Source organism: Stylophora pistillata, chromosome 10 (assembly GCF_964205215.1).
Source record: "Stylophora pistillata chromosome 10, jaStyPist1.2, whole genome shotgun sequence".
In the NCBI taxonomy this organism is placed as follows: Eukaryota; Metazoa; Cnidaria; class Anthozoa; order Scleractinia; family Pocilloporidae; genus Stylophora; species Stylophora pistillata.
In genome coordinates, this window is record NC_142528.1 from 6962048 (window position 1) to 6981291 (window position 19244).

A 19244-nucleotide genomic window follows, 5' to 3' on the forward strand; every position below is an offset into this window, starting at 1 on the left:
ACTGTCAGCCCTTTCATAGTTTCCCTCAGAATTTTCAGAAAACTTTGTATTAACAGTATAAAGAGGACAAATTTGAAAAGTGAGCTACGAAGAATTCTATGAAAACTAAGCCGGTTTTGATCGTGGCTGGAGCGGTCGGCTTCTCTGTTCATGATAAACCTCACGAATGAAATTAACCAAACGGTAAAATGAAGCACTTTTAAAATTCGAAAATATCATATCCAAGTTGGGGTCAGTCCGTTGTATTGTTCTTTACGCTTTTTGAGTTGCCATGTGTTGCATAATCAGCAATTCACGCCGCCATTTAGATTTATCACAACAGAATCGTTGCTAATTAGTGTATATTGTGGTGTGAGCGTAATTATATGCAAAGTGCCCGCAGGTATAAAACACGTGAATTTTGAATCTACATTTTTTATTACTTGGATTAATGTGTGCGCGAACTTTGTTTTTACAGGACCTTAACACCATGATTTCTTTAACAAAAACGATTTTGTTTTTTGTTAATGGTCACGCATACACAACATGGCGTGATTTTAGGTATTTCGTTGACGATTTTCAACAAATTCTTAAAAATCCCACACTCATCTCCCCAAAGTAAACTTTACATATTTTGAAAGATCGTTAACTCGGGTATTGTCATTCTTAATCTTACGAAATTCTAATCAAAGGCACATGCTCAAAACTATCGTTATTCTTCGCCTACCGTTTTACGTAGCACGGGAGAGCCATGACTTCTTTACTTCTCTTGAATACTCAGATAAATCAAATGTTTATGAAATCATGGTGTTTAGACCATGGCAAGTTATACAACAAATTGGAACTATGACGGCTTTTTCGGTTCTGTCCTGGTGTACCGGTTCACAAGGGAATTACCATTGTTCTTTCTTTGTTTAGGAGTTATCGGTTAGCTATTGTGTATTGTTTGGTCTTTTGTATTGGCTCTTGTGAACCGGTACACGAGGACAGAACCGCTTTTTCTAGCGAAGCAGTTTTGACAAGCGAGTCAAGTGAATCATGACTAATTTCCACCCTATTTGCACTCTGTTTGATCGCCAAATTGTGCATGGCTTCCATCGTTTTTCTCAGGAATTAACAGATATTTCAAGGAAAAAACTGCATGGCATTCATATACTTAATAAAGGCTATCTATATGCAAAAGACGAGTGAATTTGATTTTTTTCAACTTTGCCGAAAATTTGCGATTTTGTTTGATTCTTGCATGGATCTGCTCTTAAGAACTCTAGCCCCAGGGTCGCAAAATTGTCTTCGTTTAGGGACTGGTGGGCCGAGTCTCTGTTTGTATCCATTACTATCGCGAAATATTTAAGAATTTTAACAGAACGACGACAAGGATCTGTGCGACGAAGTACAGAAAAGTAAACAAACGTCCCCATCGGCTCGTCAAAATCACGCCACATTTCAATACTTTGGTGTTAGAGCGAGCGCATTTGATCCAGTTAACTGTGAATGAAAAGCTCAAAATTAACGGGGAAAATGGAGGAAATCTAAGTTTGTAAGATGTTTGATACTTTACAGGGACATAACGCCGAAAACAACAAATGTATGCGATTAAGTTTTCCAAAATCACACGATGACTGAAATTTATAATAGGAAATGAGTAAGTCTAACTCGAATTACACAAAGTACATGAATAATAACCCAGACTGTAAGAACGAAATTGGTTGTTGCCAAATTAGCATACATTTCTCAACTTCCGGTAGAATCGGCCATGCACTTGGCGACTTCATGAACGAAATCCGAAGATATTACCTCCGGTGGGTCGATCTTACATTGACGCCCCCGAGCCATCAGCGTCTGATGCATCAAAGATGTACGATGGAGTCAGACACGAATGTTCTTCAGGAACTTATATTGAATTTTATATTTAGTGGAGTAAAACGTACTGACTGGTGAAAAAAAAAGTAGAAGAATACCAGCATTAGGCCATTGCAGAAACGTGAGAGGACTGGGAAAGAGTTGGGTTGTTTTCCGTTTGTTTGAAAAACTAAGATATTCAAATGAAAGATCAACTAAATTTTAGAGTCTTAAGCAAGAATAGAAGTATTTAGAGAAGGTAAATGGCAAAATGACAGCTTTTCAAATATCACCTAAAATAGTGTTTGTATGGATTGGGTAGACAGGGCAAAAAATTTGAAGGGTTTGTATGGAATTTTTGCAAATTTTGCAAGGCTCCTAGCTGGACATTTTTCCGCTGAAAACTCTCAAACTTGGCTGGGTAGCTTTTCATTCAGTAACATTTCAGTTGAAATGTTTAGATTTCCAATGTACTCAATCCTTGGGTTTCACCCACGTGACCAATACCTCAGCAACGGTTACTATCCGCCATCTTGGTGTCCCTCGAGCGTAAACAAACCGTATCTAACGAAGAGTTCATGTGAGAAAGAAGGGATGGTTTTATGCATTATTGTTGGCTGTTCGAGCAAAAGTGGAAAGCATAAAGACTAAGGATTTTTTCGTATAATAATTTAATAATTTTATTATTTCTATAGCGCAAAATTCATTATATATATGATCTAATGCGCTATACCTAAGATCATCACAAATCAAGGGGAAGAACAGGAGGAACTAGAAGTTGTTGTATTGTTCTAGGCTTGCTACTGTTGTAGATCCTCGATTTTTTGGTCGACGTTTTTCTTTGAGCTTCTTAGCTGATGAGAAATCGATGTCTTTAGCCCTTGCATAGGGCACTTCATTGACATATGTCGGCAAAATCCATGAGCATTTTACCTGAGTGCAAGTAAGCTTGGGGTGTCACGAAAACTCACACCCCGAAAACTCAGACTCCTCGAAAATTCAAGAGATAAACTTGACTCATGATCACTCCTGGTAGTGCTGCGTGTATTTTGACCTTTTGGGTCTTCATCCAACTGAAGCAGCAAAAGCAAGGCCGCAAGTTGCACGTTTCGCAAAATCGTCCGATGGTTGAGTATTAAAACATTTTAGAGTGACAGAAGACTTCATTTAGCTTAGATTTCCTCCATTTTCCCCGTTAATTTTGAACTTTTCGTTGACAGTTAACGGGATCAAATGCGCTCGCTTCAACACCAAAGTATTAAAATGTAACGTGATTTTGACGAGCCGAAAGGGACGTTTGTTTACCTTCTTGTACTTCGTCGCACAGATCCTTGTTGTCGCTCTGTTAAAAATTATTAAATATTTCGCGATAATAATGGATACAAACAGAGACTCGGCCCACCAGTCCCAAAACGAAGACAATTTTGCGACCCTTGGGCTAGAATTCTTAAATGAGGCATAGCCTGCGAAGCAAGCCCTGGGGAAGAGGAGGGGGGATTGGGAAGCAAGCCCTGGAGGAGAGGAGGGGAATTGGGGCGAGGGGAGAAAGAGGAGCCCTCTTTCTCCCCTCGCCCCAATTCCCCTCCTCTCCTCCAGGGCTTGCTTCCCAATCCCCCCTCCTCTTCCCCAGGGCTTGCTTCGCAGGCTAATGAGGCAGAAAGAGAAAAACAACGCGAAAGAAGACTCGGCATCAGCGCCGTCACGATTCGCTTCACTGAAGAATCACTCTTGATATTGTTGTTCGTCTTTCGAGTCGGATTTGTTGCATTATTCCACCGGTTATATTATAAAAAAATTGGTTCATGCTTTATGCTATGCACTATCGAATTATGGAGCAGTTCGGAAGCTTGGAGAACACTTCGAGGGACCTGAGTTTTCGGTGTCTGAGTTTTCGTGACACCCAGCGACCTTGCCATGAATTCTAGTGGTTGCCTCTAACATAACTAAAACACTCGCGATATGTGAGCATGACTCAGTCAGTCCAGCTTTGCATCCCAAGCAATGGGCTGACAAAATAGTCCCATCGTTTTCGGAAATGACCCAAATGTTCACTAAAGGATCATTCATATGCTGTGAATGCCAAACTCGTGCTCTCACGGCATACTTGCCGGCGATTACTTTGCTTACAACTGAGGTTACAAATCCCGACACCATTTGATTAAACGCCTCTAGACTCTTGAACGCCTTGAACTGCTTCCTGGTGTAGAAGCTGGTCTCAAGAACGAGGTAACTCAGCAAGTCGGACGCTTCCACAGGAGGCAAGCATTTTGGACTGAACTTCTCGGCTGGTATGCTTGCAGGGTCAACCCCAATGACCGAGATCTTTTGCAAACATCTTTCCTTCCAACTCTCTAAGCTTTCGGCATACTCAGAGAGCACTGGGATACCTTAAGATGAATGCCAGATACTTTTATCGCTTTTTTCTTCCTGGATATTCATGTAGTTGGCGAAATAATATGGCGATAAGAGAGAGGGCTTCACTATAGAAATCGACTAATTATTGATAAATTTGACACCCGAGGGATACCAACATGGCGGACACTAACTTCAGCAAAGCTTGTGACGTCACCTGAAACCCAACCACATAATAAACTCGTCCCAGTCCTCTCATGTTTCTGCGTTGGACTATGGCGTCTTCGACTGCATTTTCTGCTGCTAGAAGAGAGGAGGAGGAAGAACAGAGGCTTATTGATGTCATGTTTCTCTGTGACGAGTGGAAGTCTTCGAAGGGTGGATTATCAACTTTTAATCGCGAATTCGCTATTAATTTGGCAGAAACAACCATTGGTCGCATGAAAATCCATTGCTACGTCTCAAAAAGCGACGATCAGGACAGAGAAGATGCCAAACAACATGGTGTCAATTTAATTACAGCAGGAAGCGTTCCTGGTTCATCCGACCCCCTTGAGTGCTTGAAGTATCCACCCTCCGAGCTTCCAAACCCACAGCTGGTGATAGGCCACGGAAGAAAGCTGGGTAATCCCGCGTATTCCCTCGTTCGGCATACAAAGTGTAAATGGATACAATTTGTCCATGTCTACTGTGAGGATCTTGGGAAATACAAAAAAACAACTACGGCTGCAACAGATACAATCGAAGAGAACGAGAAGAAGCACCAGATGGAAATTGAGTTGTGTAAAGTAGCGGATGCAGTTGTGGCCGTTGGCTCCCGTCTGCAACAGAAGTACAGCAGAAATCTCCTTAAAGTGGAGATGGTTACTCCTGGGATCTTTGGAAAGTTTTCCAATGAATCACAGTTGGCAGTAGACAGATCAGTAGTAAAAAACTTTAGCGTCTTTGTGTTCGGCCGAGCTACCTTTGAGGATCTTTCCCTTAAAGGATACGATATTATCGCAAATGCCATAGGTTCTCTTGGTAAGAAATTTGAATTGATATTTGTTGGCTCATCTCCTGGTGAACATCAAAAAGTGGAGCAATGGTTTCTTGACAACACTTGCATCAACCGCAGCCATTTAACCATCCGTGGATATTGCAACGATCCAGAGGAACTTAAGATGATGTACTATCAATCAGACTTGGTTGCTCTACCCTCTCGTACCGAAGGCTTTGGGCTTGTCGCGCTCGAAGCCATTTCTGCTGGTATTCCTATACTTGTTTCTGGTGAATCTGGCATAGCTGAGGCTCTGAGAGAAGTTGAAGGTGGGAACACTGTTATTGTTGAATTAGATGAAGATGCAGATGAATGGGCACGAAGGATTAGAGAGATGTCTGAAGAAAGTGCAGAAGAAAGAGAAGCTAAAGCAAGACGGCTTAGAGAGAACTACAGAAAGGTGTACTCTTGGAGAGCAGAATGTGAGAGATTCAAAGGAATGATCGAGAAAGTGGTGGAAAATGCAAATGGTAGGTTCAGTTTTTTAATTTTTTGTTACAGTTCAGATCCATGTGATATTGTTACTTAATATTCTGTCTGTAAATGTAGAAAATTTGTTGAAAGACTGTACATTGTTCATTTAAATAGTGCAAGGTTTTTGTAGTTTTTGTGTAAATGTTGAGATCTGATTGCAACCCTTTTTTCCCACTTTCTTCCATCCTCCTTGTTATAATATTTGCTTCATGCTTGCAGCACTTATGTGTGTTAGCTATCACTGCAGTCTAGCAATAATAAGACGAAAGGTAATTTAGGCAAGGCTGAAACCTGGGGTACAGATTTCAATGCACTGGTTTCTTCACAGGGATGTGTGGAAGCCAAAGGGAGATCTTGCAGGAACATTGCCTTGTTCTTTAGCTTGGTTTCTCCTGCTACTTTGCAGCTTTGTTTCCCTTATTTTCTTACCTTCCCACTTTTGGGTTAGCATTGATTCCACATGTTGGGTTGTTTATGTTGTTTAGATTTAAGTTGTGATGGGCTGTACATGTTTAGTTTCCATGGCAACTTCCAGGCTGCTGAGGAGATTGTTTCTCTCCTCTGTGGCCATCTTTATCCAATACTAATAGGGTGGTGGTTTAGGAAATTTAGAAAAAAAGTTAAGATGTTGGAAAAAAGGTAACTTAATTATTCCTGTGCAATTTCAAAACTTACTTCACCTTACCAAGTCTTGCTTGGAAATAGTAAGAACACATCTGGTTGTAGTGATGAGTACAGACATGGCCTCTTTTATTTTATCTGTGCAATAATCCTGCTTCAAGATGGGAATGTACCTATAAAAGAATTATATGTATATGTGCACGATCCTTCGCAGTAAAGCACTATTTAAGCAATAGTGAAAATCAGACCTGAAAAAAATTCAGGCCTGTACGGGATTCGAACCACTGACCTCTGCGATACTAGCATTAATTTGATGGCCTACTAGTACTAGTATCGCAGAGGTCAGTGGTTCGAATCCCGTACAGGCCTGAATTTTTTTCAGGTCTGATTTTCACTATTGCTTAAATAGTGCTTTACTGCGAAGGATCGTGCACATATACGTTTCATAACCGCAGTTCATATATATGTATTTCATATATATTTGTTGTATAAAAGAATTAGTAATCAAACAGAGAAAGGACAAGATGTTTGACTGAGAAAGATACCATTATTGCTGTCCTCTCCTTTTTTAGTCCCAGTAAATTACAGTAAAGGCAAAAAATCTTCAAGAAAATTAGTTTCTTACCAAAGGCTTGGAAATAAAATGGTCTGATTACAAAACATTGGAAATGCTGAGCATGTGGTTATGCAAAAATTGTGTTATTTTTGTGGGAATAATTACATAAAGATTCCTGAGAGAAATGCCCATTAGCCTGGAGATTGGAATGGACATTGCATTTGTTGTTCCTAGAGTATCTCTTCTTTCCTCTCTTAAAAAAGGAGGTAAACTCTCATAGGAACCAGATTCAACTGTTATCTTTCCTTGGCTGTAAGTTTTATGGTGGATTTTCTCTGAAAAATATTTCATGAGTTTCACAATTACATTTAGAGATTCAAGATGCACATCATGTTAAATTATATGGATTATGATTAATTTGCACTTCTTATTACAAATCAGCAGTTGATGAGTTGGATATTACTATTGATGTGGAAGACCAAAAACCTGCTGAATCCAACAATCAGACAACAACTTCCATCGTGGAGTCTGAAAAATACCAAATGGATGAGCTCCAAAAGTCATCTGCTGCACCAGAAATGCAAGGAAGTGTGTCTCGTCCAGACACAGAATCTCTCCAAGCACTTAGAGAGAAATTCTTTTTATTAGCTGGGAAAAACTATCTTGAGACTACACCACCACAGAGCAAGGAAGAGCGTGATGAGTTCATGGACTTCATGCAAGAGCTGAGAGTTCTCATAAAGTGTGCTAGACAAGGAAGTCTGGTGATAACAGTGCAGTGTAAATCTCTCCAGATCTTGGAGGAATTGTGGAGAGAATATTTATCTGGTCACTTGGGTGAAGTGGTTCAAAATTGCTTTGTCACGGAAACGATCTTGAAGGAACTGAACCTGGCAGAGCTGAAGCTGAAAACAACAATGGATGTAGAAGAGTACAATGCATGCAAACTGTACTTTGCGAGAGTTGCACTCAGAGGTTAGTACCTTACAATTCAAGACCAGATCATCTCAAAAATATTTGCAAGTGTCTCTCTTTCATCATGGAGTGGGTTTTAAAACTGTTACGATATGAAGAATTGGTTTTAGTTTTCTATCAAAATAGAACATGTTGTCTAATTGAAAATGTTTATGTGCTGACTGTCTAAGTCCTGCTATAACTGATTCGTTCGCAAGATGTTAGTTTGTATCTAAATTTTTGTTTAGCGTCAGTTGAACTTTCTTCATTTCTTTACTTGTTGATCTGTCTGTTTGTGTTAAAAGAAAAAACTAAATTCAGTTAATTATTGCTTGAAGTAGTGCTTTTTTTCCATTTGGCTGTGTTAAATTTTATTTTAAATTCTTTATAAAATTTATTTGAAAAGAATCAATGGGGAAATGATAACAGGAAGCAGTAGTTTTGGTTGATAAAATTAATTAAATGTGGGTTATCTGCCGCACAATAATAAGATCTGTGTAACTGTCATAGAATATTATTGGAAATGCAGTTTTTAGTGTCTGAATGGTAAACTCACATAATTGGTTTTCTTTTAAATTTTATTCTAGGTGCTTTGTCAGCTCAGTCATACTCCACAGGTACTGAAGATGAAGCACAGATAGAAAGATGGAAACAGAACACAGAGGTTAATGTGGAGTCAGAGAAAGTGAAAAGTAAACACAACTGAATCTAAAGCTTCCTTTTCAGAAATTTAATAAAACCAAAAATTTAGCGTTAGTTTTTGCAGAAACACTTCTTTGTGACATTAGGATCTGTTTTGAAATAATTTATGATATAATGTAATTGAGGAACCGAATGATGTCTTGAAGAACCAACTCTGAGAGAGTATTATTATTAATATCTTTTCATGACCATGACACATGTTAGAATGCCCATGGCTATCTTTTCTTTAATAAGTGATTTGAAGAAAGTTATTAATAATTATAACTGCTCTGTGCACTAATTAACTCTTAGGTAGTATACCCATTTTTGAAATGTCCACCAGTGGTCACAATAAAGAAGGAGAAGAACCACAAGAAACTATGAAAGGTGAACAGAAAATTCAGTTTTTCTTTTATGTAGTCTTCTACAAGGAAATAAATCAACCAAGAATGCTGTTAAATTCTTTCAACTCTTATAAAGTGCTAGCTTTTTTTTAACAAAATCTTGCATCCCAAGTTTGTTTTTTCTGATTCCATCTTTCATCTGTCTGTGCCACGGAACTGTGAAATAGTGTATATATTACAGTACTTGTGTAAAACTGGTCTCAGTAATAATTCAAAAGACATTTAAGAACTAACACTGAAAGCATGTGATTCTTTTGTTGACTTATCTGGACATAATGGAATTTGGACAATTTCTAGTTTCTTTTCACAGTTTCATAGAATCCACTTTTTGAATTAATTATAACCCTTTAACTTAACTATGATGGACCAAAACACTTTTTTTCTTTACAATACAAACAGGCATGTGATGTCATCAGAATTGTATGGTGGACAGTAAGGAGAATTACAATGAGATCTTGGAATGAAAGAATTCATTTATTACAAAACTGAAGATTTTTTTAAGCTAGTAGTAGCAGGGGATGATGAAACAGTATTATGATAGTGAACTAAGTTTTTTAAAGGGAACTTTCACTCTTCTAAAAAATAACGCTCAAAATGTTCCGTATGTATTTCTCAATAGATCTGGCTGAAAAAAATTGTCTCACCAAGCAATCTGATTTTTGTATAATTTTCCAAAGAAGGGTCTTACATGCACTTCGAACTTCCTGTGGCCACCATCTTGATAAGTGGGTTGTGCCCTCCGGGCGGATGACATTTTATGGTTGCTCAGTGCACTCTTGGTATGGTGCTTCACTGTTGTTGATGCTATATTGCTGTTGTCTGAAGAAAAATTGTTGTGAGTGTGTCAAGATCTTCCCTATCAGTTGGAGTTTGAGCACTGTTCAAGTGAAGAGAGAGAAGAAAGTGAAGTAGAAGACGAAGAATGTTGAAAGCTGATCAAACATTTCATGGAGAAGGCCTGCGACATAATTTATACTCACCAAATTTTTTTCTTGCCAAGAGAGTGGAGGTTCCCTTTAACCTTTGACCATGAACTATGCATTGATTGACTGACAGTGATATACTTTGAATAAATCTTACACACCATACAGATGGTCAGATGTAAGTTTGATACATGTATGTTATCCAAACTGAATTAATCCTCATTTACTCACAATGAAAATATTAATTGACAAGATTTTTGTTGAAGGAGCAATGAAACAAAATGTAACCGGTTTTTTTGTGTTGGGTTTTTATAAAATTGATACAAGGTGTGTTTTATGGTTCAATATATCAGTATTAGTGATAACTTCAAGACTAATGTCTTCTTTTAAATCTGATTTTATTTGCTTCCTGTTCTGAATTCCTATATGGATAAGTTGATTTAAAGTACAATTTTAACTTACTAGACACTTTGCTCCAAATCAACAGATCAGAAACTAAATATCAAGGTTGACGTGGAACATGTGAAACTTGCAGATCATGACACCTGCAGCACAGCTTCAGTTTCCACAATGGAGCCAGCAGAATGTCAGAAGGCATCCATAGCATCAGGTGCACGCAGAAAAAGACGATCTGATACAGATTTAGAAGATGTCCAACCACTTGAAAAGAAAGTCCTGTGTTTAATTGCTATGAATTACCTTCATACTATGCCACCAGAAAGCAGGGATGAATGCAATGAGTTTCAGGAATACTTGCTAGACATGAAGGTCCACATCACATGTGTTTCTGTAGGAAGTTTAGTGATAACAGTAAAGTGCGATTCTCTCAAGAGCTTGGAGGAATTATGGGAAGATTACTCCTGTGGCCTTTTGAGTAAGATGGTGCGAGATTGTTTTGTGACTGAAAAGATCTTGAAGGAACTGAACCTGGCAGAGCTAAAGCTGAAGACAACAATGGACATAGAAGAGTACAATGCATGCAAATTGTACTTTGAGAAGGATGCACTCAGAGGTCAGTAAAAGAAAGGAACAAAGCCAGGTACTTTGAGAAAATGTTTTGAAAAGTTTGCAGACACAATCCATCACTCTTTCAACGTGGTTAGCACGCATGAGGAGAGGGGTGCAATTTTTGATCGCGATAGAACCAACTGTCATATGAGTTAGCGGACATACTGACTTATTGTGAGCCATGACAAAATTAATGCTAGAAGTGATTTGTTTTCAAGACAATTCCTCTGATGTTTTTGTGCTTTTCAAGCATCCTGACCCCATTTATTAACCTGCTATCATTTCCTATATTTTCCTTTCTGTCTGGTTCTATTTGTCTATGATCTGTTGATAAATGAATTAAAGTAAGGTAAAAAATGTTAATTGGCAAGATCTTTGTTGGAGGAGCTAAAGAGAAGGTTTATGTAAGTTATTATGAAAATGATTAGAGGTATGTTTCATTGTTTAATAAGTCATTATTCAATGATTGCTTCATTATTTGTTCTTGTTATAATTTGGTTTTAGGTATTATATCCTCTGAATTCCACTCCAAAAGTTCAACCAGTGAAAGTTTACAAAAACAAGAAGAGCTGAAAAAATGGGAACGGAAGACAAAGATTGTTGAGACAGAGAAAATGAAAGGTGAAAAAAAATTGAAAGACATGTCAAGTTACCCAATGAAAAGTTGTTGTGAATGGTGACAACAATTGCATGAAATCTTTGAAGAATAATGTCATTAAGCAATAATGTGGCATCAGTGATATTGTAAACGGTACAACTTAAAGGAAACAACACATTTGAATAGAGGCTGTGAATGCTAATCTCCTTAGGTACTCGACCCCACACTGTAATAAGCACCACTAGAAAAAGAAAAGAACCAGAAGAACCTACAGGAAAGATAGGTGCACAGGAAAATTTGTTTGAATTAACATCTGAAGTGAATATATTTGTACCTTCAGCTATTATGCCAAGTGTAAAGCTAGACTTGCTTGATCATAAATTATGTATTAAAAAACTGACATTTATGTATTTTAGATACATTTCATACACTTTTTACAGTTAATCACATGTTGGTCTGCCATGTTATCATCTCTCTATTAAAAGTAACACCATAAATTGCTGTGTACCTTTTCCCTTAGGTACTTCACTCTCCACCAAACTGTCCATTGCTGGTCATGGAAAAGAACTGGAAGGAAAACTGAAAACTCTGAAACTTAAGGAAGAGAAAAGTGAGTGAAAAAGGACTCTAAAGCTAGTTGGTCAGAATCAATTAAATGAAACTGTAATTTTATCAGGCAAGATTAATGCTCTTCAGAAAGTAAAAAGATTGAATTTACTAATAAAATGAGATTTGAGAACAAAGGGCCGGGTTAATTTGTTACAACTGTAGGTTTCCTATTTTTTCTTTATAGGATTTTAGACTCTAAAGTTTTAGCACAAACAAACCCACAAGTTTTTCATCTAAACATTTTTGCTGTTTTAAACAAAGCCTAAGTATCCATCTGTCTTGATGTTCACATTGGAATGTCTTGTGGTGACTTTTTCCATGGCAGTCACTGAATGCTAATCTCTGTCTGTGTACCTTTGTGCTTAGGCACCTGGCCTGTCCCTGAATTTTCTGCCTCTGATCCTGAGGAAGAATTAGCAGAGCTACGTTTGAAACTTCAAGGAATGGAAGGTGGTTGAATAATGCTATTTACTTAGCTTTCAGGATAGAACAAAACAAAGAATACCTTGAGATGCTCTCAGTTTTTATGCAAAAGATTACATTTAAAAGTAAGAAAACTAAACTTAGTTTTCCCTCACTCTGTCCAGTGGTATGAGGGAATAATTATTTTAAAAGTTGTTGGTGGCTTAGTAGCAACTAGTTGTCCCTCATTCTGTCCTTTGCTATTAGGGAATGTTAAGATGGTAGTGGCTGGGGATGTTGAAACAGTATAAATAATGACTAATAAGTGAAATATTATGGTACATAGTATATATAATAAGTTTTTTTTTCAACCTTGATCATAAATTATGCATTTAAAAACTGACAGTGCTTTGTTTAAGATAAATTTTAGTACTGTAGTATTTACAGATGGTCACTTGTTGGTTTGCCATTTTTATCATCTCTCTGTTAAAAGTTAAACACCATGAATGCTAACATCGCACTGTACACTTTCACCCTTAGTTACTTCACCCTCAGCTGTATATTTCACTACTGGTCATGAAAAAGAAAAAATATTGAGACACGAAACTATGAAACTTCAGGAAAAGAAAGGTATTTTTCTAACTGTAATACTGTAAAATAGTCATAATAATTATTGTTATTAATAATAGTGAAAATAATGATAGTACATGATAAAGTTTTTTTAAACTCTGATCATAAATTATGTCTTGAAAAACTGACATTGATGTAATTTTTAGATAAATTTCATACAATTTTTACAGTCACTTGACAAAAGGACTCTGAAGTTAACATTTAGACAGTTATCTATAATTAATTATTTAATGTAACTGTTATTTTTGCCAAGCAAGAATGCTCTTCAGCAGTTATGTAGAGTCAGATAATACTATTCAAGGTAAATTATTCCAAATGTGATGCACCTCATTCTCTACTTGTGTTAAGAGGGAATTTTGTGTTGGGCTGTGGAAATGAAACAACATAGTTACATGATATATTATTTATAGACATGTATATCAAATCTTTTGATGTTTTCGACAACTTTTTGGTTCAATAGTTCATAAAGGCAATGTATCTATAGAAACAAATTGTTGTGCCTGTTTCTAACTATTTATCTGTAGATAAGTCTGAATGGTAATCTCTCTCCTTGTATACCTTTGCTTCTAGGCATCTTGCCTCTCTCTGAAGAAGAACCAGAAGGGCTATTTATGAAACTTCAAAGAACGAAAGGTGAGTAAAAGATGCTGTTAAATTAACCAGTTTGTGGTAAAACTAAACTAAGACTGCTTTGAAATACTTTGAGTTCTCAAATGTCTAGTTTGATAGGAAATTAAACCCAATTTAGTTTTCCTCACTCTGTCCTTTGCTTTAAGGGAAAATTTAGATCATAGAGAAATAAAAGGACTGCTTTTTTTTTTAACCTCATAGGTTATGTATTGAAAAACTGACATTGATGTATTTTAGATAAATTTCAGACACTTTTTACAGACAGTCACGTGTTGGTCTGCCATGTTGTCATCTCTCTTTTAAATGTAACACCATGAATACTAATATCGCTCTGTGTGCTTTTACCCTTAGGTACTTCACTCTCCACCAAACTGTCCACTGTTGGTCGTGGAAAAGAACTGGAAGGAAAACTGAAACCTATGAAACTTCAGGAAGAGAAAAGTGAGTGACAAAAGGACTCTGAAGTTAACATTTACACAGTTATCTAAGTATAATTAATTATTAATTAATGTAACTTTTATTTTTGCCAAGCAAGAATGCTCTTCAGCAGTTATGTAGAGTCAGATAATACTTTTCAAGGTAAATTATTCCAAATGTGATGTACCTCATTCTCTACTTGTGTTAAAAGGGAATTTTGTGTTGCCTTGTGGAATTGAAACAACATATATATTTATAAGTTACATGATATATTATTTATATACATGTATAACAAATCTTTTAATGTTTTCAACAACTTTTTGGTTCAATAGTTCATAAAGGCAATGTATCTATAGAAACAAATTGTTGTGTCTGTTTCTAACTATTTATCCGTAGAAAAGTCTGAATGGTAATCTCTCTCCTTGTATACCTTTGCTTCTAGGCATCTTGCCTCTCTCTGAAGAAGAACCAGAAGGGCTACTTATGAAACTTCAAAGAAGGAAAGGTGAGTAAAAGATGCTGTTAAATTAACCAGTTCATGGTAAAACTAAACTAAGACTGCTTTGAAATACTTTGAGTTCTCAAATATTTTGTTTGATAGGAAATTAAACCCAATTTAGTTTTCCTCACTATTTAATGTAAGTGTTATATTTGTCAATCAAGAATGCTCTTAAGTGATTATGTAGAGTCAGATAATGCTTTTCAATGTGAATTATTGCAAACGTGATTGTGCCTCACTCTCTTTTGAGTTGGCTTGAATTTGTGGAAATAAAACAACACACTTGTATAATGTATATACGTGTATATCAAATTGATGTTTTGAACAGCTTTTTTGGTTTAATAGTTCATAAAGGCAGTTTATCCATAAATACAAGTTGGTTTGCCTCTTTCTAACTATTATCTATAAAAAGTCAGTGAATGTTTATCTCTCTTTTCATCTACCATTGCTTTTAGGTATCTTGCCTCTCTCTGAAGAAGAACTAGAAGAGCTACTCATGAAACTTCAAAGTATGAAAGGTGAGTAAAAGATGCTGTTAAATTAACCTTCATGGCACAACTGAACTAAGACTGCTTTGAAATACTTTGTCTTCTCAAATATTTTTTTTGAAAGGAGATTAAACCTTATTAGTTTTCCTCAGTCTGTCCTTTGCTTTAAGGGAAAATTTAGAAGATAGAGGCTGGGGATGGTAAACAGCTACTATATAACAATAATGTAAGTTTTCTCAATCTAGACCTTAAATTATATATTAAAAAAACTGACAGTGAAGTAATGTAGATGAATTTTGTACACTGCAGTCATGTTGGTTTGACATGTTATAATGTCTCTATTAAGAGTAACACCATAAATTGTCCTGTGTACTTTTGGCCTTAGGTAGTTCACCCTCTGTTGTGTTGCCCAGTGCTGGTCAGAAAAAAGACCTGGAAGGAAGACAGAAAACTATGAAAATTCAGGGAGAGAAAGGTGAGTGAAAACAAACACTGAGGCTAAGGTTTAATCAGAATTAAAATTGTTAAGCAGGAAATAGAATGCTCTGAAATGCTTTTAACAGTCATGACAGATTTTACTTTTCAGAGCAGATTAATCCAAACTTGGCTCTGCTTTAATTAAAGGTAGTATTGAGTTGGTATGTGTTAATAATACATGTAATGTAAATGGAATAACTGTTTTCAAGATTGATCACTCGGGTGTCAGAATGGAGAAGTGACACTATTTGACTTCAGCTTGAATATAATTTGCTGTTTATACAGGTACAGTGTGTAAAGCAAGACACTGAATTTTGAATAGCTCTGTATACCTTCTCTGTCAGGTTCTTTACCTTCCTCTCCTCTCTCCACCACTGATCTTGAAGAAAAGCTGGAAGAAGTATGCGTGAAACTTATGAGGCTGAGAAAGGAAGGTGAATAGAAAAAATCATATTTTGTCATTTTCAGGGAGAATCTGATCCAACAGTGCTACTGAATGTCCATAAAATTTGGTTAGGTTTAAAAATGGTCTTTTTACCAGGCTAAAATATTTTAAAAGTAAAAACCAAATGTTTTGACACTAGGTCATCACTGGGGTGATGATAACCCATAGTCAAAAGACGTTTGGTTTTAATGTTAACATATTTTAGCCTTGCAAATGGCTCAACACTTATAAAATAATGTAATGAATTGAATGTTTCCACAATTTCACAATCACTTTTGAGAGAAATTATTCCATATCTGAGACAATAACCTTTTTCTGCCCTTATAAATTTTCATCCAAGAATGCTGTTAAATGCTCTCAGCTATAATTGTAACTTAGTTTTGTTAGGTAAATTTTTCTTAATTGAGTTTTGCCTCTTAGTCCATAACTTTGGTTAAAAAACTATTAAATTGACTGTGGCATGTGGTGATGATACAATACTTATAGATAGTTAATTTCAACAATGATCATAAGTGATGATGTAGGAAAACTTGCACCATTGTTCCTTCATTTGACCTTAATACATGCTGGTATGCTTTAACTTTTAGCAACAGTTATGGCACTGAGTGCTGAATACATTTGTGTATATCTTTTCTCTCAGGTAGTTTAGCTATTCCTGAATCTTCAACCGGTCATCTTCTGAAAAAATTAGCAGAACTATGCATGGAACTTATAAGGCTCAGAATGGAAGGTGAATGAAAATGTTTATTGATTCCCTCTCAGCAAATTAAATAAAATAATGTAAGAATTCTTTTAATAAAATGCCATCACCGATCCTGTATCAAATTATCACTTTTCAAGAAAAAGTTTTCCCTCTTATAATAACTTACAATGAAGGCTTCTACTCCTTATTCAAATTATAACTTTTCAAGGGAAATTATTCCCTCGTAAAGATAATTCCTCTTGGCCTCTACATCTAGATAATTTTATATTAAGTGAGATTGCCATCTAATACACTGATTGATTAAATACAGTATATATTTCTGCATGGTTACCTTTTCCATACATACATGCATGCATACATACATACATACATGCATACATACATACATACATACATACATGCATGCATGCGTGCATGCATACATACATACATGCATGCATGCATACATACATACAGACAGACATATGTACGTACGTACGTACACACACACACACGCACATACATACCTACATACTTTATTGGAACTCCCTTCAACAGGGCTTTTCAGTCACAATAAACTAACTAAACTTATTTACAATAATAATTTAAACTAAAATTATTTCTTATAACACATGTTTTTAAAAAGAGTCTTCTTAAAACTATCAATTTCTTTCACATTCTTATTATTCTCAGCTAGCCCATTCCATTCCCTTGGAGCCCAGTAGTAAAACCCCCCTTGTCCCCTTGACAGTCTACATCAGGGAACCACAAAACTATTACATCCCCTTGTGTTCCTATTGTGGATTGCTAAATGTTTAACGAAATATTTAACTAAATAATCTGGAGCTAGACCATTTACACATTTAAATGCTAAAACCAAGTCATTAAATAAAACTTTCTCTGTAACATCAGGTACTCTACCTCCCCCTGAGCTCTTCACTGCTACTCTTGAAGAAGAACTAGAAGAACTACGAGTGAAAGTAGGCAGAGAAAGATACGAAGGTAAGTAAAACAAGCATAGTGGTTCTGTTGAACAGGGCAAACTGAATATGGAAAGTGAAGCAAGGAAATGGTTGCTCTACAATACAGGCTTGATTTTTTTAGAAGATAACTTTAAGGTGAAAGTGAATTCCTAAATTGTTTTGCATGTGTTGTTTTGGTCTTTCTCGGACACCTAATGTAATCCTTGTGATGAATTTCATGAACTATGAGGCAGGTTAACATATAATGCAACCGGACATTTTACTCATTGCTTTTAAATTTCCAAGCCCTGCATGCAACTTGCAAAACATCTGCGCCCATTACATGGTAAACATCGATTAATGTGTATTTACTCCATATTTAAGCCAACCTCTCCTCTGATATAATGCTATCAACCAAGAATGGTATTAAATGCATTAAACCATTTTGCTCTTTAGGTATTCTCTCAACGAGGACCTTTCAAAAAGACGTAGAAAAACTACTCAGGCAACTGCAGGAAAAGAGGATGGAAGGTGATTAGATGGTGCACAGTTAGAGAGAAAATTAGTTTTTACAATAACTGTAGCAATTCTCGCGCGCTCATTGGACAGGAACTATTGTCAGAAGGGAGTTTTACCACAATCAGCAATAATGTTGCATTCTGATTGGCTAACTTGCCATCATCGATGAGAGTACAGACTATGCAGCTCACGTCATTGTGGCACGCAACGTGTCACGCACTGAAGGAATCGTCTTATTTGACTTTGATATTGTGGTAAACAACAAATCGATCGACAGTGGTTATGCGAGGTCTGTACTCTTATCGACAACGATATTCGTCATCAAAGTGGTCAAAATTTGTTGCGGACCCAATCGGCTGCTCCTCGTGAGTCCACAACATTTTTGACCACTGTGATGAAGAATATCGCTGGCGATAAGAGTAACACACCACGCTGAACCACTGTCCACTTCTTAAATAGACAATGGAACATTGTGGTCAATTTGGTAATTGACTACAGTGAATTACCAAATACAGAGAATGCAGACTGTTATTAAACAGTTCCAGTTCTTTATCGAATTATGTTTTTCCACGGGACTCTTCTTCTACCACAGTAATTATTAACAACTGCGATGCTCAGTTACGTTTCTCCTGTGGCACTGAGCACTTAGATGAGGAATGTTCTCACGAGTAGCAAATCTTGGCAACCCATGCCAGCCATCGCCCTCGTTTAGTTAGTAGACAACCTTCCATTGCATTCAGAGAAATTAAATAAAGTAAAACAAGTGAAGAAAGACCACGGAAAAGTGAATTTCTCCTAGCGCTTCTTAAAAATAACTGGCTTCTTGGGATAAGCTCACCCTGGTCCTAGAAACTTTCAACTTTTCCTACTTATGCAAAATTATAGGTGCTGTTACGCGCACTTTGCTTGGTGCGGGTAGTGCTTGGGATTTGCACGCGCGTGAAGTGTGTGGTACTGTGGTGACAAATTTCAACTGTTAGTTGTTAAAAGGGTTAACTGAAAGAATTTTTAATTAAACTTCTTAACAGAGACAAATTAATCGTTAGCCGTAAAATG

The 19244-nt window shown here is 36.6% G+C and overlaps 1 protein-coding gene across 8 annotated transcripts in view; it reads left to right on the plus strand.

Annotated features, from left to right (window-relative positions):
- Nucleotides 1-19244, plus strand: part of LOC111345785 (uncharacterized) — a 304322-nt gene that overhangs the window by 93101 nt on the left and 191977 nt on the right. The window contains exons 1-19 of one of the 8 annotated variants that reach the window (XM_088735350.1): nt 4413-5679; nt 7302-7835; nt 8402-8506; nt 8808-8882; nt 10310-10834; nt 11335-11451; nt 11640-11711; nt 11949-12038; nt 12404-12487; nt 12980-13069; nt 13640-13702; nt 14051-14140; nt 14559-14621; nt 15071-15133; nt 15489-15578; nt 15925-16014; nt 16666-16755; nt 17620-17709; nt 18126-18200. In XM_088735350.1, the coding sequence (XP_088591476.1) occupies nt 4428-5679; nt 7302-7835; nt 8402-8506; nt 8808-8882; nt 10310-10834; nt 11335-11451; nt 11640-11711; nt 11949-12038; nt 12404-12487; nt 12980-13069; nt 13640-13702; nt 14051-14140; nt 14559-14621; nt 15071-15133; nt 15489-15578; nt 15925-16014; nt 16666-16755; nt 17620-17709; nt 18126-18200 (3658 nt within the window). In that variant the 5' untranslated portion in view covers nt 4413-4427. Of the gene's footprint in view, nt 1-4412; nt 5680-7301; nt 7836-8401; nt 8507-8807; nt 8883-10309; nt 10835-11334; nt 11452-11639; nt 11712-11948; nt 12039-12403; nt 12488-12979; nt 13070-13639; nt 13703-14050; nt 14141-14558; nt 14622-15070; nt 15134-15481; nt 15579-15924; nt 16015-16665; nt 16756-17619; nt 17710-18125; nt 18201-19244 lie in introns of those variants that run through there. The other 7 variants (XM_088735349.1, XM_088735351.1, XM_088735352.1 and 4 more) reach the window with 7 other exon arrangements.